Here is a 23375-nt window from a genome sequence, read left to right on the forward strand (position 1 = left end):
AATCAAGCTCTTCTCCTTCCTCCTGCCCACGTCCAGCCTAACTCTTCCTGTTCTCTTCCTCTTGCATGCATCAGGAGTCCCCGTGAAGTCAATAGGTCTGCTTGTGTGACTGTTAGCCAACGGGAGGATCGGGCTCACAATCAGTCCAGGTCTCTGTAGTCATGGCACTGTGCTTTTGAGATGGACCGTGTGCTACTGGAATGTAGTGATGCTGAAATTACACAGGCCCTAAGCCTCCAAGCAGCCCCATCTGGGTGCAGTCCTGGATTTACATGGATCCCCCTGACTTCTGGTACAGGTGCAGGGGTCTGCCTGGGAAAGCTGTTTGCACGGGTGAGGCTGAAGATTGTAACTTTGCTACTTTATCACCCCTGCCTAATTTTCCTTTGCACTTTCATAGCCTGCTTCATCTTGGCAACATCTGATGTACATGAATCCATCCTCGTGATTCCTCTTGGGAGGGAGTTGAGGGTTCTTGTCCCTGTTTTATGAAGGGAGATTTGCTCAAGATCACCAAAGGGAGTCAGTGTCAGGGCTGGGATTAGAACTCAGGAGTGGCCCATCCTGTGCTCCACTCACTACTGCAGCTCCCTCTGAAATGCATCCTTTGTTTATGGATGGAATTTAATAATCCAAGAAACAAGCATATCTTAAAAAGGAAACCCCTGAGGTTTGGTCTATGTAACAGGAAGACCACAGTGTAACTGTTATCAATTCAGTTAGAACTGGTAGGAGGAATTGCTTTGTACCCATCTGCTGATAAGGAAAAGTGTAATGGGGAAGGCTGCCTCTCTTCTGCTCATTGGGAAACTAATGATGTCCTTTCCAGATGATATAATATTCCGGACAGTTTTGCTTGTATTCAGTTACTGTCTGAATTATGGATATTTCGGTTAGGCTTTGCTGTACATGTATTTCCTGTGAACTGTTTACTTGTGTAATGGAATGACTATCCTTTAGAGTCACGTACAGGCTTTGAGTTTAATACCTTGCTACTTGCATAATCATGGTATTGATTTAGCCATTGCAGGACCGGGGCCTTAGAGATTCTCTCTCAGCTTCTTTGAGTTATTATTGCTAATATGTCCTCTTGGTTTCACCTATGTGTATCTCAAATTCCCCCTTTTGGGACACCTGCTTTTGCACTTGTTCTATGTAATTCCCAATAACAGACCGATGGAGTTTTATTTTGTAAAACAACTGCTCTCGGTTCTTGCCAGTTGCTGCCTAGACGAGATTTTTATGGCCAGTAAAGCTTGAAAATAGAATTTCATAAGGGAAGATGCTGACACAGCTGTAACCATTTAACAGTGCAAATGGCTCCTCCATAATAAAACGAAAGCAGCCAAAATCCCAGAGAGGAAAGAGACGACAGCGGGGAGGAAAAGATGGCCTTTTTGGTAATCTCAGTCAGATATTTTCAAAGTATCACCAAAAGGAAAAGGCTCCTAGGCAGAAAGATTCCTATGAAACCTCCAGTGTTTTTCAGCTTGAGTGTAACTCTGCTACACAAGCCAGCATTTCCAAAGGTGCTTAGCTCCCACTGACTTCATTATGAGGGCTTGGAGCTCAGCACTTCTGAAGATTAGGCTCACAATGGCTGTTACTAAGGCCACTATTTTGCAATTCAGAAAATATTTGCTGGTTAAAAAGGTTTAAAATATTATTTTTTTAATTAAATCTGACTAAAAATGCTGATTGGCAATGGAAACACAGAAACCATCCGTGTGAGGACAGCCTAGCATCAGAGCTGATCCCATCTCCAGTGGAAGCTTTGCCGAGCTTGCTAAAGTCCCCCAGCTGGTTACGCTCTCTGGGCTGATCCAGCACCTGTTGAAGTCATTGGAAAGGCTCCCACTAACTTCAGTGGGCCTTGGAGCAGAACCATGGGTAGCATGATAGCAGGGCCTCCTCTTGTGTGTGTGCTTAGATCCCTCCCTGCCTTTAAAGCTCCCATCATTGTGACTCAGGTCAGTATGTGATTGTGTCTTTGCTGTGATGGGCCCTGCCTTGTGGAACTTGTTCTCCCCAACCACCACCACAGAACGTTCCTTCCCACTTCCGCTGTTTGTGCTTTTACATTCCTGTATGGCAGGCATAGCTCCACTGAAATCCATGGCATGATGAGGCCAGATCCTCAGCTGCTATCCATCAGCATAACATTGTTGACTTTCATGGAACTATGCTGATTGACTAAGGTTCTGGATCTGGTGTAAATCAGGAGTACGCAACTTAGCTGAAATCTATGGCGTTAACACAGTGTAAATCAGGAGTGAAGCCATGGAGTTAGTTGTGTAAAGTTGGTGTAAGTGAAAGAGGATCAGGGCCCTTTATTTCCAAAGCATTTTTACTATGACTGCTTTGAGTCCCATAGTTATGACTTCTCCACCTCCCATTCTCTTCTTATGCTGGGCCCCTGTCCTCTCTCCTTACGTGCACTTTTTGTTCTCCTCATTTGAAGTTTGTAGTGGGATTTTTACAACAAAGTTTGTCTTGCATTGCGGCATGGCATGCTCCACAAATTATATTATTATTAGATTTAAATAATGATTACTGCTCTCAATTAATCTTCCACCCCTACCATCCCCCTTTCCTTTATGAGACGGCTTGTTCTGATCATCTGCAACAGTCCCTGTTATATTTGATTTTATTACAAGATATAAATTTCTTTCTGCAGCCCTGGCACACAGCATGCAGAGAGGAGAGAGGAATTGCCTAGCAACCAGGAGAACAAAAAATTAAGAGAATCAATAAGCCTGGATGGAAAGCTAAACAGGGACTTTAAAACAAAATCTTTTGTTGTTGTTCCTCCTCTGGTAATGATTTGCAATATCTCAGCTGTAGCATGGAGAGGCCTTTGTGTGCAATGGATGCTTCTGGGGGCAGGAAGGGCCAAGGGACTGGTCTGCATCAAAATTAAAGGATAGGTGAAAACCCAGCACCAAAATTAAATGATAGATGAAAACCCAGCAATGGACTTATATAATGCCCTCATCCTGCAAACATGCATATGAGTAATCCCATTGACTTTAATGGAACTATTCACGTATGCAAGTGTTTGCAGGCATGGAGCTCAGAGTCCGTCTCAGGGCCAGTTCTGTTGTCATTTACGCTTGTATAAATCCAGAGTAATTCCACTGAAGTCAGTGGCTTTACTCCAGATTTACACCCGTATAACTGGAAAAAGAATTTGGTTCAGAGTTTCAAGGAGGTGACAGGCTGTTTGACATACGAGTGGGGGGCCCAATTGTCTAGATAGTCCAGATAAAGTCAATAGTAGGATTACTTCACAGGAGTTAGAGTTGCAGGATTGGACCCATGGTTAGCATGATAGCCAGGTTTTTCAAAGCTAGATAGAAAAAGCAACCTATAATGTACAGAGGGTCGCTTCATGATCATATCAGTTTTAAAAACAATCGGAAATTAATGCAGTTAAACTTACTATCTATCAGTAAAAATGGCAAGATAATGTAGGAAAATATTTTCCAGATTAGGAAGGAGTCCCATCAAAATCAAAGGCACTATTTACAGAACTGAAGTTACACATGTGATTAAGTGATTGCAGGATCAGGGTGATAATTTGGATTTAGTGGTGGTTTTCTGTTGGGTTATTTGAGTCTTGATCCTGAAACCCTTTGCATACATGCTCAACTTTGGATAGAAGTCAAGTCAATGGGATTCCTCACCATAAAGTCAGACTGATAAGTAAGCCTATGCATGATGAAAGTTTTTCTTTTTAAGGGGATGGGGTATACTTGAACAAGTGGATTCACTTCACCAAACCAAAAAAGGTTCCATAACCAAACTGAAGTTGTATGAATCAAAAATTACTCTGGCACAGTAATTTCTAGGCTATGTATGATCTCGATGCAATTGACTAACAGTGGGAGAGGAAGGATGAGCCAATATTTAGCATGTTCATCTAGGACCTGGGTTCAGCTTGCTGCTCCACCACAGACTTACTGAGTGACCTTGGATAAGTCCCTTAGGCCCAGCTCCCCATCAGTACAGTGGGGATTATAGCTCTTCCCTACCTCACAGGGGTATTTTGAGGATAAATATATAACAGTTGGGAGGGAATCGGGTGCTATGATGATGAATAGATTTGTAAAGTGCTTTGAGACCCCTGCAAGGAAAGTGCCATTGAAATAAATGAATCCGCTTTTTTTTTTTTTTTTTTTTAAATTTGAAATGTTATCAATCAAGAAGAAAAAAAAGCAGGAGGGTAGGGGGAAAAAATGTGGACACCAGTCAAGGTTCTTCTTTACTGAGGGGTTAGACAGTTTAATTTTACTAAACAAAAATACACTAACCGTTCAACAGAAAAGGAAAAAAAGAAATTCCGAAATATCAACCCCCAAAACATCCGCTAACATAAACACACAAGAAGGCCCTGCTCATACTTAACTTTATGCCCTGTGAGGGACCCCAGTGGTTTCATGCAAACGAAGGCCCCAGCCTCGCAACTGGATCCGTCCCAGGCTCATCTCGGCAGCGCTTCCCTGCAATCAGAAAGTGCCCGGACAGAGCCATGGCGCTGAGGGCCCCAGCCTGCAGAGGCAGGGGCTGACGCTGAACCCTCTCGGCTGTGGTGTCAGTGAAGCCGCTGGGGCTACTCGCCTCGGGGGGACTGGGAAGAAGGGTTGGTCCTGTCCTCCCCCGCAGCGCGCCGCTCTCGCACCCAGGGGGCTCCGTGGCGCCCGCCTGCAGGAGGGAGGGTTCGCCACTGGAGGTCGCGGGCGAGCAAGGCTGGCCAGGCGGGGGCCCGGCTCGGGTCTCCCGGGAAAGGCGGACCGTTCCCCGCCGCCGCCGGCGGGAGCAACGCGGAACCAGCGCCGTGCAAAGAGCCGCGGCGGCTGCCCGGGCTGGAGGCGGCTCAGAGCCCGCTGAGGAGGATGGGGAAGCGGGAGCCCTAAGCGCCCGGCTGCCCAGGGGGGTCCGCCTTGCCCGTCGGAGCCGGGGCCAAATGAAGCAGCCCCCGGCGGCGAGGTAGCCTCTCCCGCGCCCGCAGCCCAGCCCCATGAAGCTCGTCTAGCGGAGGAGGAGGGGAGAAGCCGGAGCCGAGCCCTTCTCACTCGCGCCGTCCCCATGGCGAAGGAGAAGCCCAGGAAGGCTTTGCGGGAGCTGCTCCAGCGACCGGGCAACCAGCTGTGCGCGGACTGCTCGGCACCGGGTAAGGGCGCGGGGCCGCGGGGCTGCAGCGAGCCGCCGCCCGGGGCGGGGGAGCGGCGTGGCCGGGGCGTCGGGGGCCCTGGGCGGCACCTGCTCCCCTTCCGCCCGCCGCCCGGGCAGGGTGGGGTCCCGTCCAAGTTTGCCTGGGCCGCCCGCTCGGGGAGAGCCCTGCTGCGGCGAGCTCAGCGGCCAGCCTGCCGCGGGGGCTGGCCCCTGGCCGGGCTGTTGCAAAACTGCGGGCTCCGGAGAAAGGGGAAACCGGCCGCTGGGCGCTCTGGAAGGGGGGCCGCGGGAGCGGCGTCCGACCCCACCCTCGGCCGGGGGTTGCCAGCCCGCTCCCCTGGGCGACGCAGGGCAGGAGGAAGGTGTCTCAGCTGGGGAAGGGGATGCCCCAGGAGGCGGTTGGAGGGAGGGGGCGCCCCAGGAGAGGGGTGAGGCCCCGATCCGGCAGCTGGCCGGGCCAAGCCGTGTTCTAGACCCTGATGGGGTGCCAGGGAAGACGGGGTGCCCTGGAGTCCCAGCAGGGAGGGCCGGGGTACCTCGCTCCCCTCCCCCCGCCCCGGGGCTGACTTATGCATGCTGATGTCATCCCCGGCTACTTCAGCCGGTTTGCGTGTGTGTGAGCTGCAGTGCAGATCAAGCCCTAGGCTCGGTGACGATGCCACTTCATTTACTTTGCCAGGGTGGGCAAGCAGGCAGCGCTGGGGTTTGCAGGCGTTGGGCTGGGCGACCCACGTCAGGCTGGGTGCTCTGCCTCCTTGCTCCTGTCCTTTTTCCCTCCCTGCAAACTGCGTGGGGCTTTTGTTGCCAAGTAGCCACGGTTCCCTTTCTCAGCGAATCGACAGACCTGGTGCACCCAGTGCCCGACTCCTTGCCACTTCCTGCCGGCCAACCTTTGACCACCACACAGGTGTTTGCTGAAGGCTTTGCCTCTTTCTTCATGATTCCTAACTATAGATGATAAAATGCCAGTTGTGCTGGTTGCTGGAGGGAGGGGATGGCCGGGTTGATTCTGAGCCAGACACACACCCTTCCTTGTCCTTTGAACAGAGAAGTCACTGGGGGCTGAGCCTGGTGGTTTGAATGCCTTACTGAGTCCAGTGATGCTCAGGTCTGTGCTTGCAGGTGTCTACAGATCCCCTGGGGAAAAGTCCTGTAGAGTTTAGTAGAAAATAACCTTCCGGGGGAGGATGACCGAGAATGATACCCCCTCTTGCAGAAATTGGTAGGTTGAGTTTAAAATATCAAACCTGCAGAAGGGCTGTTTTACGCTATTACACTCGATAGGTTTTACGGCGTTCTACAGAATGTTATTACCTTTCTGTAGCACCTTATTGATTTCTACCTTGTTAAATATCAATAGGACTCTACCATCTGGGATGGATCATTAACTGTGGGTTTGTGTCCCTAATCTGCATTGGAGCTAAACTGGGATCCCCGAAAGATACTTTCAGTCACATTGTACCTGGCTAGTGATGCCTAAGAACCTGCCACTACACAGTGTGTGTGGCTTTGCTGGCTGGTAGAACTCCTCCTAGTCACTCCTACCGCTTGCCGTATAAGCATATTCATCCACCTTTTAGGCATCTTGCTGTACACAGACAGGGTCTGATTGCAGTAGGAGTCTCCCTAAAAACCTTCCTGAAGGAGAATTTACAGGCCAGCGCTGTTCAGATGGATAGAATAAAAGCCCACCCAACGAAACAGGGAGCAGTTACCCAGTATCATTGTGATTAAGATGAAACTGTGGTTCAGTAAAATAGCTTGAGTTGTGAATAGGTTGTTAGGGACTCCAAAAGCGGGTTTTCAGGCTATGAAGCCACGGTCTACTGTTGGTATGTGCCTCTGACTGGGGTTCAGTAACTGTAAACTGAGAGGCAGCTGCCTGTGCATGTTATGGGTTATTTAGGTCGATTAAAGATGAGACACACACACAGTGTGCATGTGTATGACACACAAAATCAGTGGACCAAATCTGGTTATTTGCATTGGGGTAAAGGAGAGTAGGATTTGGTGCAGTGTTTTCCAGTCTAGGCTAGGCAAGGCAAGGAGCAGTGAGGTGGGAACAGTTACATGACCCTTGACTTGTGTTGCCCTATGCTACATCCTGGCATGTGCAGGTTAAATAGTGGGTGGTGTATTTCCCTGATCCTGCAGTGGCTCCCAATACAGCCAGTCATGGGAGTTTCTCCAGTTTACAGGGCTGCAGGGGCAGGCATATCAGCCCAAATTTCCCTTCTCATCCGAAAAAAAATGTTAGTCTCTTTGTTGTTTTTGGTGATACAGACTAACACGGCTACCACTCTGAAACCCTTCTCGTCCTATGTCTCACTTAGCTCAGGCATGAGGCCAGATGTAGTCTACAGCAGTGGTTTTCAACCTGTGGTCCACGAACCCCTGCGGTCACAGACTATGTCTAAGATTTCAAAAGGGGTCTGCATCTCGATTTGAATTTTTTTTAGGGTTCTGCAAATGAAAAAAGGTTGAAAACCACTAGTTGAAAACCCATGGAGTCCTCAATGGAGAATAACCTTCCTTTTAGTGAGAGAATTGGGGTGGGGGGAGAACACACACAACAAAATAGAAATAGGGAAGGAAAAAATTAAAGAAAACAAGATGAGAATGGGAGAAGAGAGGAAAGAAAACAAACAGAAGACAGGAAGGCTGGTGCCAATTGGCAGATGGCAAGGGGACAGAGAGAATAGGCATCCAGCTGCCAGTCCAGTGCAATCAGGGATTTGGTGAAACTAAAGGCTGATATTCTTTCATATGGAGTGTGTGTGTGTCTCTCTCTCTAACTAAATACAAGGGATAATTCATGAGCCAGTGATAATTGGCTCCAAGATGTAGCTATTTAGCGAAGGGATTCTAACAATAGGATAAATAATAGAGCTGTTTGGAAAAACAAAACAAAATAGCTACTGTTTTCAAATGATTTTCATTCCGTTTGTGCAGAAAGCAGCTCACTTCTCGCTTTTTGAAAATTTCTGTAGAATCAAATCTAGGTCAGACTAGATGATCAGAATGGTCCCTTCTGACCTTAGTATCTATGAATCTTTTTTTAGAAATCGGTGATTTTTTTAAAGTTACATTTTTGTCAGTTTTGGAAAAACTCTCCCTTATCGTTGATTATTTGTGTTGCGGTAGCGCCCCAGAGCCCCAGTCATGGACCAGGACCCCATGGTCCTAGGCGCTGTGCAAACTCTGAACAAAGAGATGGCTCCTGCCCCAAAGAGCTTGAAATCTAATCTCTCCTAGTGACTAAGCTGTGCAACCTAACAGCACAGCAAAAAAAAAAAAACAGCCCCCAGAATGGTAAATGAGCATACACAAGTAACCTGAAATAAGCACCTTTCCCTTCAGGTTGTATAGGCTTCCTGGTCCACATACTCCCCCTGCCCTCCCCTGACCACTTAGGTTAACTGCCCCACCCAAACCTTATGGAAACCAAAACCAAAGGGAAGACCAAAACCCAAAGATTGGAAAACAAACCAACAGGCTCAGTTTTTATTGAGCATTTTTGTGGTTGTGGTGGGGTGGGGGGTTTGTGTGTGGGTGTGCAAAAGTTCATTTTTGCAGAAAAAGGTTATTTTTGACTATAAGTGCTTTCTGTACAAGAATTCCAACCTGCTGTGGCGAACAATGAGAGAGCATGTTGTCCGAGTCTTTGAGACTGAATTACAAATGCATAAACCATTATAATAAAACTGTTACTCGGAACACACAGCCCTGGATCTCACACACTGCAGGATTGTGTGTCGCACCTGGTGGAAGCCAGGTTGCAGCAAGTCTGTTTCACTGGACCAAGATGTTGGTCATCGGGGAAGGCAGAGGGCGGTGTGCAGGTCTGACGTCACAGCGAATAATCTCATATGACGGCTGGTGTGCAATGTTTCCTAACATGTTGGAATTTTTTTTTCTTTAAGACTAATATGGCAATGCAATTGGTTTTAAACTATTCTTTGTTTCAGGCAGTAGCTTTCTGCACATTTTGAGATGGACAGTTGTCTGGGGGCATAGCAAGGCTTTGCATGTTTCTCTTCATATTCCATTGTTATCCGGTTTAGGGTTGCATTTCCACTGGTTCAAAATCTTTTTTTACATTGATTCAGGGAGGAAGAAACATGGACCCACAGGCAAAAGTGCAAATGCCACGGGAGTGGTGCTACGGCTTAGAGCTCGTCAAGTGCATTTTTATGGGCTCCAACCCATTCATTGTTAATTTTCTGTCATGCGCTTTCCCATTTGACTGGGGTTGTTTGTACACAGTCACACACTGGAACGATTGAAATAAATGGGAAAAAGTGTAACTTCCACTTAGAATTAGATGGGTTTCAGAGTAGCAGCCATGTTAGTCTGTATTCGCAAAAAGAAAAGGAGTACTTGTGGCACCTTAGAGACTAACAAATTTATTAGAGCATAAGCTTTCGTGAGCTACAGCTCACTTCATCGGAAATCCGATGAAGTGAGCTGTAGCTCACGAAAGCTTATGCTCTAATAAATTTGTTAGTCTCTAAGGTGCCACAAGTACTCCTTTTCTTTTTGCGAATACAGACTAACACGGCTGCTACTCTGAAAACTGTAAGGAGAGTGATCACTTAAGATAAGCCATCACCAGCAGCGGGGGGGGGGGGGGGGAAAACCTTTAGCCTATAGCCTCTTGCTTGTCACCATGAAAGGTTTTCCTCCTTTCCCCCCCCTCGCTGCTGGTGATGGCTTATCTTAAGTGATCACTCTCCTTACAGTGTATATGATAAACCCATTGTTTCATGTTCTCTGTGTGTGTATATCAGTCTCCCCTCTGTATTTTCCACCAAATGCATCCGATGAAGTGAGCTGTAGCTCACGAAAGCTCATGCTCTAATAAATTTGTTAGTCTCTAAGGTGCCACAAGTACTCCTTTTCTTTTTAGAATTAGATGAAATTCATCTAATTCTAACAGGATGGTTGATAGTGGGAAGGCTAGGAATGATAGTGGGGTGGGACCATGTTGTTATAGAGCTTGATCCTGTAAGGTACTGAGGAATCAATTCCCCCTGGAGTTGAGGGTATTTAGTACCTTTCTGTACTAGGCCACTCAGAACAGCCTGAGGGGTAAGGAGAGAGCTTACAGCAGGGGCCATTACAACTGTAGCTCCCACATACCCAGGAACTGGGGCATCTTTCTGTGCTTAAATTGTTGCTCCAGTTAGGCAGAGCCATTTAATGCAATAAACACATGACATAAGGTTGGTGACTGCAGGAAAATGTAAAGTGCAAGAAACCCCTTGCCTTGTTTGGAGAAGGAGGGCATTGAAAGAGGTGGGCTGGGGGAGGAGGGGTTTAAGATCAATCAAAAGGATGGGTAAGGAGCTAGCGGCAGAGGCGGAGAGGAAAGAGTTCCCATTGCGTTTGTGTTTTGCTTTAGACCATCTCTGCAGGGAGAAGGGCTTTTTGAACCACCAGAATGCTTCATGTTGCAGGGCTGTGACTTCCACCCCAATTTCATAACTCGCTAAGCTTGCAGCACTGCTGTGATCTGCAGATAACAAGCCGAGGGGGGCACTCAGGCCCCGAGCGCTGGATGCAAAGGATTTGGCATATTTGTAAAAATGTCTGGGTAAAAGCTCCGCTTACAGGGAGTGGTTGTCTGCAGTATGCATCCTCACAAGTAAAGAGCAAAGCCCCTTTCTAAAACCCCAGCATTTTCTCCTAAAGTACGGTAGCTTCGAGAAGCAACAAAATCCTGACTCTGCACACACATGTCTTCTGATTCCAGTATTAAATCAAGCCTTTCAGCTAGCAAGCTACTGAAGAGATATTTGCTCTAGACTGGGCCAAACTCAAGAAATTGAATCAGTGGCTGACATTTCTAATGTAATTGTATTAAAATTGCCATGGTTGCACCATGTAGTTAGTTAACATTCCTATTACATGGAAAGAAATGTTTTGCCTACCTGTAAAACTTCCCCCAAGGTTTTCTTCTTACCATCAGAAACTATAAACCTCCCACTGAACCACTGTTGCTGCCTTCTTAATAGGACATCAGCACCAATAGTTTATCACAAATAGTTTATCTTGGATGCAAACATACTGAATTTATTGGTCAGGCCCTTTATTCAGCACGACATGTCTGAGCCATTGATGTCCACTGGAGGATGCATTAACACGTTATAGCATTACTGGCCATTGAACAAGGTCCCCGAGCAGGATTGCCAGGTGTCCAGTCGAAAAGGGACCCTGGCAGCTCCAGTCAGCATCATTGACCGGGCCAGTAAAAGTCCGGTTGGCAGCACAGTGGGGGCCCGGGGCGAAGGAGGGCTTCCTGCCTGCCCTAGCTCCGCATGACTCCCAGAAGTGGATGCCAGGTCCCTGCAGCCCCTAGACCAGTGGTCACCAAACAGTCGATTGTGATCTACTGGTCAATCCTAGTGGCTCTCCCAGCCAATTGCGATCTCTAGCGGTGCAGCCAGGTTACCACTAAGGCTTGCTCGCTGCCTGCCCTGGCCCCATGCCATTCTCAGAAGTGGCCAGTGCAGCCCCGGGGGCATGGGTCTCCATCTACATGCTGCTCCTGCCTGCAAGCACTGCCCCCGCAGCTCCCATTAGCCGGGAACAGAGAGTTGCACCCAAACTCCCTCCCAGAGCCTGCACCCAACCCCCTTCCCCATGCTCAGCCCAGAGCCTGAACCCCAACCCGGTGAAAGTGAGCGAGGGTAGGGGAAAGCAAGTGACGGGCGGGGGGGAATGGAGTGAGTGGGTCAGGGCCTCGGGGAAGGGGCAGGCTAGATCCTGGGTTGCATAAAAAGGTTGGAGACCACTGCACTAGATGCATGGGCTCTGCGCTTTGCCCTGGCCCCGAGGATCGGCTCCGCAGTTCCCATTGGCCAGGAGCAGTGACCAATGGGAGCTGCGGGGGTGGCACCTGTGGGTGCGAGGACAGCGTGCGGAGCTTCCCTGGCCTCCCATTTGTCTAGGGGCTGCAGGGCCCTTGTTGCTGCTTCCTGGGAGCTGCAGTAATCGCTGCCGGGACCCTGCACCCTAAACCCTCTCCTGCACCCCAACCCCCTTCCCCAGCCCAGAGTCCCCTCCTGCATCCAGACTCCCTCCCGGAGCCTGCACCCCCACAACACCCTGCCCCAGCTCCCTCCTGCACCCCAAACCCCTCATCCCCGGCCCCATCCCAGAGTCCACAACCCCAGCCTGGAGCCCTCTTGCACACTCTGAACCCCACATTTCTGGCCCCACCTGGAGCCTGCACCCCCAGCCCAGAGCCCATATGCCACCCAAATCGCCACCCCAGCCCAGAGCCTTCTCCTGCACCCAAACTCCCTCCCAGAGCCTGCACCCCTCCAACACCCTGCCGCAGCCCCCTCCTGCACCTCAAACCCCTCATCCCTGGCCTCACCTGAGAGCCCACACCCCCAGCTGAAGCCCACACCCCCTCCTGCATCCCTGCCCCAGCCCGGTGAGGGTGGGGAAGAGTGACGGAGGTAGGGGCTGGTTGGGGAAGTTAATTTCTGAATCCACTCTGAATTTCCCATATGTCCTGGGTCCTTCTCTAGCCCTTGTCTAGCAGTGTCTTCATTTTCTGTACTTTCAAGATGAATGAAGCATAAAAATGCTATCTGAATATCTTGCTCCTGGGCTTAGTTTGTAAAGATAGGCATGATAACTGCAGATTTGTAACTTTAAAACCAGTATAGTCCATCAGTAAACACCATAATTATCTGTAGTGTTTTGCAGTGGAAGTAATCTGAAACTGGCATCTGTTGTACTGTAGCAATGATACTTAAAGACCAGTGGCTTATTGCATTTGTGGTGGTGTGTTCTATTTAATATTCCCCTAGATCCATGTTATTTTCCTAATATTGGCTTTGCTTAAGGGAACAAAGCCATTTGGTTGGAACTTAGGAATGCCTGGAGGTTTTCTTCTATCAGGTTGTACTGCTATTTACTAAAGGTTGAAGCTTGATAATAACTGTTTTTTTTTCAATAGCGGTCATGATGATGGGAAAACTAACAGCAAGAACTGATTCCGTCAAACTTTATCTTGGGCAGACATAAAACTGCAATAAATTGAAACCAATGGAGGAAAAAAGTGCATGTGAGTGACAGTATTTGTTACTGGCTCAAAAGGGGCACGGCACATAAGTCGTCTGAAACACAATTATTTTTGAAATACCTAGATTTACATTAGACAGCCTGTGTAACTGGAGTTTCACTATGGGACACTTAACAAGAACCTTCTCTTTCAAAGTATGGATTTAATCAATGTGGTTAACTACAACTTCCTGCAAAACTTCATGGGTGGTTCTTCTTTAAAACAACTTCACGAGTGTAGTCATTTGCTTGGTCACATCAAATCCTGTCTCTGAAATCTGATCGTGGTCCATCATGACAACCAACTGCTGGGATGAAATCTGTGACTACCTCGAGGTCTGGGCGTGTTTTAGGCTGCTCTCTGTCTGAGCTAAGAATTGTTCAACATGTTACCCTGGGGAGCAGTAATGAGGACAGTGAGGCTATGACTGGTTGTTGTTGTTATAGCTTCCTTCATCCAAAAGTAGAGCAAAGCACATTACAGAATAATATATGCAGAGCTGGGGACCAAACCTATAAACTGTGCAGGGAACTCTGACTCCAGTGGGAGTTCCCTGTGTACAGGGTTTGCAGAATGGGGTGCTCTAATAATAATGTTATAAATGTACATAAGAGGACTACACAGTAGCAGAGGCAAGAGGGGAAAAAAGGGAGAAGCTGGGGAGGGGGAGACCGGGGGTAATTGGAGGATGGAGGGGAGTGGAGAAATCAGTAGCAGATTATTTAACAATAGAGTTTCGAGGGCCAGTTCCTCTTGCGGAGCAGACAGTCCTGGCAAATTTTAATTCTCCACAGTTCTTTTTTCCCCCCGGCTTAGGTTGGAGAGGATTAATTTCACTCTTGACACATTCTGAGCTATGCTCTTTTCCACTCATCCTGCCGGCACCAAAAACAATCACCAAGTTATGCTGTGAGAGGACCGCAGCTGTCGGTGCTCAGCAAAACACAGACATCAACGCACATCTCCCCACCACCTCCTCCCCATTGGCATTCTGCGTTTAGGAGCAGCTAAAATATTTGAAAACCAGAAGAGCAATAAACAGAAAGTCACAGCTAACACACGGGACGGTTAGTGAGAGCTGCCCAGCGTGAAAAATGAGTCCCTCTGCCTTGTTGCTTATGCAGCTCTTTCATTGTGCTGTAGAAAAGGTTAACTTGCTCTGCTACTACAGGACAGGCCCAACAAAGAAAACAACAGAACGCCACTAGCCATCACCTTCAGCCCCCAACTAAAACCTCTCCAAAGCATTATCAAGGACCTACAACCTATCCTGAAGGACGACCCATCACTCTCTCAGATCTTGGGAGACAGGCCAGTCCTTGCTTACAGACAGCCCCCAAATCTGAAGCAAATACTCACCAGTAACCACACACCACACAACAGAACCACTAACCCAGGAACCTATCCTTGCAACAAAGCCCGTTGCCAACTCTGTCCACATACCTATTCAGGGGATACCATCATAGGGCCTAATCACATCAGCCACACTATCAGAGGCTCGTTCACCTGCGCATCTACCAATGTGATATATGCCATCATGTGCCAGCAATGCCCCTCTGCCATGTACATTGGCCGAACTGGACAGTCTCTACGTAAAAGAATGTATGGACACAAATCAGACGTCAAGAATTATAACATTCAAAAACCAGTTGGAGAACACTTCAATCTCTCTGGTCACTCGATTACAGACCTAAGAGTGGCTATCCTTCAACAAAAAAGCTTCAGAAACAGACTCCAACGAGAGACTGCTGAATTGGAATTAATTTGCAAACTGGATACAATTAACTTAGGCTTGAATAGAGACTGGGAATGGATGAGTCATTACACAAAGTAAAACTATTTCCCCATGGTATTTCTCCCTCCCACCCCACCCCCCACTGTTCCTCTCATATTCTTGTTAACTGCTGGAATTAGCCTACCTTGCTTGTCACCATGAAAGGTTTTCCTCCTTCCCCCCCCCCCCACCCCGCTGCTGGTGATGGCTTATCTTAAGTGATCACTCTCCTTACAGTGTGTATGATAAACCCATTGTTTCATGTTCTCTGTGTGTGTATATAAATCTCTCCTCTGTTTTTTCCACCAAATGAATCCGATGAAGTGAGCTGTAGCTCACGAAAGCTTATGCTCTAATAAATTTGTTAGTCTCTAAGGTGCCACAAGTACTCCTTTTCTTTTTGCTCTGCTACAGTTTGGTGGGACTTGAGTTTGGAGCAACACCGCCTCCGTTGTAGGCTAGAGCTGAGCAGGCAAGGTTGAAAGGAAGGTGGCAGAGAGAGAGATAGCTAGAACAGCCAAAGGCTTTATCGGGTAAATTGGTACATTCACTCCAAAAGATTGAGTCTTCCCTCCCCTCGCACTTTTGCCGCCCTCTGTTCTTCGGAAATACAAACGGACTGTAAGGTTCAGGAAAACATGGTTCCTGCTAATGGCCCAAATGCTGCATCCTTAATCAAGAAAAGCTGCCACTGAATTCAGTAGGGTTTTTGTTTGATTAAGGACTGCAGAATTTGTTTCAAAGAACGGATTAGTTGCACTAGGGTAGTGCCTAGAGGCCACACCTGGACCTGGAACCCCGTTGTGCTTGATGGCGTACAAGCACATGCTAAAAGACAGTTCCTGCCCACAAGAACTCGCACTCCGAATAGACCAGACAAAGGGTGAGAGAGAGGTAGTGTAACTCTCCCCATTTTACAGGTGGGGAGCTGAGGCACAGAGTTATGAAGGGCCAGATTCTGAGCTGGTGTAAATCATTGTGGCTGATTTATGCTAATTGAGCATCAAGCCATCTGGGGACTTGACCGAGAGTCACGCAAGGAGGCAGAGCTGGTTAGTGAAACCTGATCTTCTGTGTCCAGAATGTCCAACAGTTCTGAAACTGTCAGTCGTGAGATTGTTATGTGGGGAATCGTGAGTTGTCAGCCTCCACCCCAAACCCTGCTTCGCCTCCAGCATTTAGAATAGGGTTACAAATTCAAACTTTTTCTTATATTTAAGGGTGGTCACACTCAGAGGCTTGCTGTGTGAAAGGGGTCACAGATACAAAAGTTTGAGAACCACTGTGTTAACCTATGAAATGATCCCATCTCGAATATGTATTTTCTTCCCTTGATCTGCGATACTCTGTCCTTCCTCTTGTGTCCCACATTTCATCAATGACAAGTTGCAAGCTTGGAGCCTGATCTAGTGGGTGGAGTAAAATGTGACCTCTCCCATCACTATAACACATTTTAACAGAGCTTTTCCAGGAAGGTCTTTGGAAGCTTGCACCTAGACAGTTCAGACAGTGTAAAAATAAAAAAAAATCCCCCTAAATACTCCTGCCTGTTTAAGATAACATTTGTTTTGCAAAGAGACAAACCTGGTATTTTTTTTTAATCTCTTCTGACAAAATTCACACGGGCTGATATGCGCTTTGGTAGAAATTGTGCTGAAATAGGCACTGCTTTGATCTGATCTCATTACGCTGAGAAATCTTAAAGCACGATAACGTCCTTGCAGAGTTGCTTTACTGGGACTATGGTACCAACCATCACTTGAGTCAGCCGCTGACAGGTTTATTCTTGTGGTTAAACACATGCTTTACAGCCCTTGATGTTTATATTTGAGTCTTGTTCATGAATTTGTGAAAGAAAAGCAGTTAACAGCACTTTCTGCACATCTTGGAAGTGCAATGGCCTAGCCAGATCTCAAAGGGCCTTGGTTCAAGAATAGGTTAGGGGGCCTCTTTCCCAATTCCAAAATCTAAAATTTTGCTTACATTTACCAACTTGGAAAATCAGAACATATCCCTCTTTTCTACAAATCCAAGAACACAATATACAGGCTGTCTCTCCTCATTTTTCCAGGCTGTCTACACACAGAAACATTCTATTTACACATTTATACAACATTTAACTAAAATTGTTGTTTTCTAGCTTTTGGGTTGACAACTTCTCTATCTTAAAGAGTAACTTCCAAAGTTAACCACTAGAGTGTCAGGAAATTCAAAGAATAAGGCTTCTACAGCAACATTAACTCAGCCATGTGGCACATTCATAGCAATTTATATTCCTTTCTCATTCTTCAGTATATATTTTATAACATGTTTTTGTCAAAACTATACAGTCACAGGTAACATTGTTTTAAAGCTTATAAAGATGTAAGTTAATCTTTTTTCATTGTTTCTTTACCTTTGCTTCGAACACCATTTTAGAGTAAGACTAAAAGAATTTTAAAAGTCTACTTTATTTCTCCACACTAAAGCTTATTGAAATGCAAAGAATTAAAAAAAAAATAAAGCAAAATCATACATTCAACAAAGCAAAAGTAAAGGATACTGGAGACTCCATGAATTTCCAGGTGAATATCCCCCAAGTGGAACAAGCAGGGGGAATGCATAGGAGGATTGGGGAGCCTATCACCACAGATTGATGCGGTTTCCAGGTAGACAAAGGCAAAACCGGAGGAATAATGTCTATATTTATTGGAATATTTGAAGTGTAGTGTTTACATGTGCTACTCCCTCGACCGGATACTAGTTTGGGTTAAAAATTGCTAGAGGGGTATTTAAACATTGTTACCTAAGGTTTTTGTTCTCCGGGGGTTACTGGTTGGCTTGATAATAAAACTGTGTAAACCATGTAAAATTGCTTAAAAGCTCATATGAGAAACTCTTAAGTGCACTCCAGATTTTTAAGAGCCTGTCTACCAAGAGCGAGTATTATTAGCAAATTGATATAGTTCTTTATAATAACTACATACAAAAAACCCCAAGAGGCCAGAAAAGGGTTTAGAAGAATTTGTAAAAATGACTTTCCTGTAGTTTCACTTCTTGTTTTGACGCATTTATGCCGAGTGGTGTGCTGACAGAGCGGTATCGTAAGTGCATCAGTAGATTTGCAACATACTTTGCTACATATACTTTATTTTGTTTTGAAAACTCATGAATTAATTTAGCACTAATTAAGGTTTGTTTACACCAGATTAAATCAATGATTCATGCCACTGTCTGAGACAGGATACTGGACTGCAAGTACGAGATGCTTCACCAGAAGGTGCAATATCACAGCGGACAACCACAGAATAACCTCCCCATAGGGAAGTGTGTTCCAAATCCCAGCAGTTAGTGGTTGGTTTAAACACTGAAGCATAAGGGATATAAATATTCATTTTTAAAAATACTTACGTGAGAAATTTCAGGGAGCTCTAACAAAGCTAGGTGACTGGGCAACATGATAACAGACAGATGAAGTTCAGTGCTGACAAATGCAAGTTAAGGCACGTTGGAAAGAATAATCTGAACTACTCATACACATTGCTGAGTTCTACATTGCTGACTACTAAATTAACAGGACAGAAATCTAGGCGTCCCTCTGACAAGTACAATGGAAATTGGAAACCTTTGCTCAGTATCCCACAAAATACCATAGATGTGTATACTGTGTCCTCAACTCAAATAGTGTGTGCAGCTCAGGTAATCCTTCCCCCCCCCGCCTTGGGAATAGAAATAGCAAAACCAGAAGGGGTTCTGAGTGATAATGAAAATGATTGAGGCAAGGAGAGACTGTTGAATGAAGAGAGAATTAAACTGTAGTTGACGGAGGAAATGAATCAGAGGGGACTTAAGAAAGGCGCACACAATAATTAATGTTATAGAGATGGTAAATTGGGGGCACCCTTTTTGGGGTGGGCACCCACCCGTGCAAGTGGGACACTGATGGCAGTGGAGAGGCAGCAAGTATAAAAAGGCTAAAGATATTTTGCATTACACAGCATATTGTCAAAGTTTCACAGTTTGGTAGAGACAAACAAGAATTATCCATTTATATGGATAACTAGAAGATTCACAGCTATTGTCAGTAGCTTTTAAAAAATGAAGAACTTGTCTACCTGAGGAAATTGACTGGAATATCTGTTCTGGAATAAAGTGATTTTTATTTCAAAATAGCTGGGAGAGCCAATCCGGTCAATTTCCCCTTGTAGTTTTCCAAGAGTTTGTCTATCAACCCTCGTGCTTCTGGGCACAAACAAAGCAATAAGTGGGGCAGGGGGTGGAAGCACCTTCCCCAATGGATGGGTTCCCATTTGCTCGGATTTCTTGATCTAGTTCTGAAGCATCAACCCCGGCTGGAGGCAGGATATTGGCCTGGCTGCTGGGCAGGGCAGTTCTTGTGTCACAAGCTGGTGTCCTCATTATCCATCCTGCCCAGACTCCAGGCAATGTCCTGGGGCAGGTTGTTCTGCAGACTGCTCGCATGTGGGGTGTAAGTGCCTTGCACAGCCTGGGTAGGGCTAGTTTCCCCCTCGAGCACCTGGGCTGCAGCAAGGCAGCAGCTATGGGGCAGTGGTTTGGGGGCAAGAGGGTTGCCACCTCAACCAAGATGGTGGTGGGGGATGGGCAGGGGCTGATTTCCAACACACACGCTGCCATCTGAACAAGAGATACAGATACTGATATGTTTCAGAGTAGCAGCCGTGTTAGTCTGTATTCGCAAAAAGAAAAGGAGTACTTGTGGCACCTTAGAGACTAACAAATTTATTAGAGCATAAGCTTTCGTGAGCTACAGCATCCGAAATGCATCCGATGAAGTGAGCTGTAGCTCACAAAAGCTTATGCTCTAATAAATTTGTTAGTCTCTAAGGTGCCACAAGTACTCCTTTTCTTTTTGCAGATACTGATTATGTGTCACAGCACATCCCTATAGGAAATACCAGAGAAATTGATTGTCGCCCCAGACATGGGCTACTCTGGAAGATGGCCCCACCCCCGACAACCCTTTTCCTGGAGCCACTCAGCTCAACCACAACTGGACCTGGGGATCTCCCTTTGGCCCCTTGCACTTCACATCCCTACCCTGCACCCCCAGCCCAACTCAGCCTGCCCCCGCTGGTCAGCCCCCAGCAACACCCACACTGCCCGGTCCACCCTTCGCACTTTTCAAGATGAACTCCTCACTGCCTCAATGTGTGAATCCAGGCAGCAGCAGCCAGGGCAGGGACTAGGGTCTTCCCGGGTAGCAGACCTGTGTAGGGATTGGACATGGACCAGCAGGTGGGCAGGGTGCTGACCTGGAGTTGGGCAGGTTGCTGCTCCCGTGACTGAAGCCCCAGATAGCAACACACTGGTGGTGCTTTCAGGAGCAGCTCCAAGTCGCTCAATGTCTGAGGAGCTGTGGCCGTGACCTTACTCATGCTGGGGATGGAGAGTAGCTGGGGTGGGCATGGAAGCGCTTCCCTGGCAGGAGGCCACGTCCTGCTATGTCCTTGGAGCCTCATCTGCCTATAGGTAGACTGTGGCCTTGCTACAATGGGGCCGAAGGTTAAGTGACCTAATGGGCCCCCGTAACATCATGGGCACTGGTGCGACTGCACCACTTGCATCTTTGTAGCTATGCCCCACGGGCGTGTCACGCTTCACTTTTATGAGCCATGACTCCCGGGTGTGATTGGTGATGGCTGTCCGTGGTTATAGATGCATGCTCAGAGTCTCTATACAACTTGTTAATTCCTCTCCAAACCAAAGTCGACGAGAATTATAGACCCTACCTGTGTGGGGCTGGAGTGAGAATAAGGTTTCATCATGATCATATCCACGCTCAATGCAGGAGGTAATTTTAAAGAGAAGCAGGCAGTAAAATTCTCTTGGCTGTTTGAGATGCGAGTAGTAAGCACCACTCACCAGAAGGTTATGGATCTGAGCATCACACTGGGACTAGGGCTAATACACTGGCTGCTGTATTAGAGGGACAGGTTAGAGATGCCACCCTTCAGTTGTGATATTAAGCTGATGTCCCTCCTTCCTGACTGGAAGCTGTGCAGGTAGAAATGAAAGACCTGCTACTTTTCGAGTCCTTGATGCTTTGACCTTGCCCAGCATTCCTCAGCAGATTCTGAAGGCCAAGGCTGTATGTGAGCTATTGTTACACTTTGGACTCAATTACTGTTTGAAGCACAGAGATTCTGGGAGGTACCATAGAACAGGATTTGATTCTACTGGTATGTTCTGAGATCACCTGATGGAAGGGGATAGAGCAGTGCAAAAAATTAGTGTGTGTTTGTGTACATGCATATCAAATACTATCTACAGCGGGGTTTCTTTGACTGACCCCTCCTAACCCAGTTCCTGTTGTTCAGTTGCACTAATTGCAATACAAGGGTGCCGTTAAATACGCATAAGGAGAACAAGCGCATTCCCTTGCCTTTTATAAATAATTACTGCTCTGTACAGAGTCAATGTTTAGCATAATTACTGCAAGAGAATAAGCAAGTTATGACAGTTTGCAAGAAAATGATTGTTCCCCATATTCATTCACAGCCTGATCCTGTGAGGTGCAGAGTGCCTCACTGTTCCTGCTGATGGGGGCCAGTGGAGAAGGAAGCTCAACTGCTCGGAGGAGGCAATTTGCATTTGAGCTGGAATAGCAAGTGCTGACATTTATTACTGGGCGTTCACACAGAGATCATTACGTGGGCATTAGCAAGAGAGCTGGCGTGTGTGTAACGCCTGCTCTTTTTCTCTGTTAATCGCCTTACCTTACTTTAACCCTGTGTTTATCAGTAGAATGTGACATCTCTCATTTGCGGTGCTAAGGAACAAACCAGGGATTCAGTGAGAGTGGAATCGAATTTAAAGCGCCCTTGCTATTTGTCGGCTCAGCGCACAGCACTGTAAACAGTGGGGCTTTGCTCAGCAGAAATGCAGAGCTGCAGCTCAAGCATTCATCTTCTGCTCAAGCAAAGCCTGAAAACCCTTCTGGTTCAGATTCATCCGATGAAGTGAGCTGTAGCTCACGAAAGCTTATGCTCAAATAAATTTGTTAGTCTCTAAAGAGCCGCAAGTCCTCCTTTTCTTTTTGCGGATACAGACTAACACGGCTGCTACTCTGAAACTTTTCTACCATGGTTACTTTGGGGCCCTGTGTAGAATTCCTTTAGTCTAATCATAGAAATGTAGGGCTGGAAGAGACCTCAAGAGGTCATTTAATTCAGCCCCTTGATGGTGTCTCTTTGTCTGGCTTTTTTTTGGCACAATAGTATGAGGTTTTATTATTGTTATTATTATTATTATTGTGATGTTTCTACTGTAATTATAATTGTTTTCTTCAGTGCCTGAGCACCTCAGTGGGACATAAGTTTTATCAGAAAAGTTGGAATTTCTCCTCTTTGTTTCATGAACAAATGCTGACGATGAAGAGAGATGAACATTACAGTGGTTAGGTTCACTATGATTGTGCATGTAGATCCAGTAATTGTGTGAATAAATGAGCCCTTACATGGTAATTTTGAATGTAAATTAGACCCACAAACTTGTCTGCCTTTTGCATGTACATTTGCGCATTAAATGCCTTCAGAATCATAAAGCCCTTCTGAGCTCTGGGGGATCTCCAAATTCCACTCTCTCTTTTAGTCCACTTTTCCCCTCGCTAAATTCTGTACTCTAATAAGCTGAACTAAAGCAATACTTTTTTTTTTGTCTTTCAGATCCAGACTGGGCATCGCATACCCTAGGAGTGTTTATCTGTTTAAATTGTTCAGGAATCCATCGCAATATCCCGCACGTCAGCAAAGTGAAATCAATCAGTTTAGATTCGTGGGATGATGTTCAAGTTGAGGTATATGTTATTTTTTAACAAATCACAAAAAATGTGATCCCATTTTTGACAAGCTCAAACAAGCAGCGATGTTGGGCACATTTTGTTTTCTCCCATAGAAATTTTGGGGTGGGTGGATGGGTGGGGGTGTGTGTGTGTGTGTGAGTGAAAATTGCAAATTTCAAAAACTTTTAACCAGTCCTGCTGCTGACTCATGTTATTTTAGTTGCATTCTATCACCTCTAGTGTGTTGGCTATTTAGGGCCTGAAAGCCCTCGAATCCCATCTTGAAGAATTGGGCTCTTACATTGTGCTGTCTATGACAGAGACCTTAACTCTTCTCTGTATGAAAAACACCTCGCTAGCTGACTGTGGGGCTATACTAATAATTAATAAATCTAACTAGAAAACCTGTAGGCTCTCTCATATATTGTACTCCAAGGCATGAGCAGTGCTACCAACTCTCAATTTCATCACGAGTCCTATGATTGGTGTATTTTCTTAAAGCCCCAGCTCCTGGAGTCATGTGATATACATGAGAAAATGAGCTT

General features: G+C 46.5%; 1 protein-coding gene across 5 annotated transcripts in view; it reads left to right on the plus strand.

Annotated features, from left to right (window-relative positions):
- The first annotated feature begins 1868 nt into the window (after positions 1-1868).
- Positions 1869-23375, plus strand: part of ADAP1 (ArfGAP with dual PH domains 1) — a 107535-nt gene continuing 86028 nt past the window's right edge. The window contains exons 1-2 of one of the 5 annotated variants that reach the window (XM_043493308.1): positions 1869-1970; positions 22715-22845. Coding sequence is in view for 4 of the 5 variants with exons in the window: in XM_038420137.2 (XP_038276065.1) it covers positions 5089-5173; positions 22715-22845 (216 nt within the window). In the remaining variant the exon portion in view is untranslated. Of the gene's footprint in view, positions 1971-4411; positions 5174-6297; positions 6398-22714; positions 22846-23375 lie in introns of those variants that run through there. The other 4 variants (XM_038420137.2, XM_038420139.2, XM_038420138.2 and 1 more) reach the window with 4 other exon arrangements.

Source organism: Dermochelys coriacea, chromosome 10 (assembly GCF_009764565.3).
Source record: "Dermochelys coriacea isolate rDerCor1 chromosome 10, rDerCor1.pri.v4, whole genome shotgun sequence".
Taxonomy (NCBI): Eukaryota; Metazoa; Chordata; order Testudines; family Dermochelyidae; genus Dermochelys; species Dermochelys coriacea.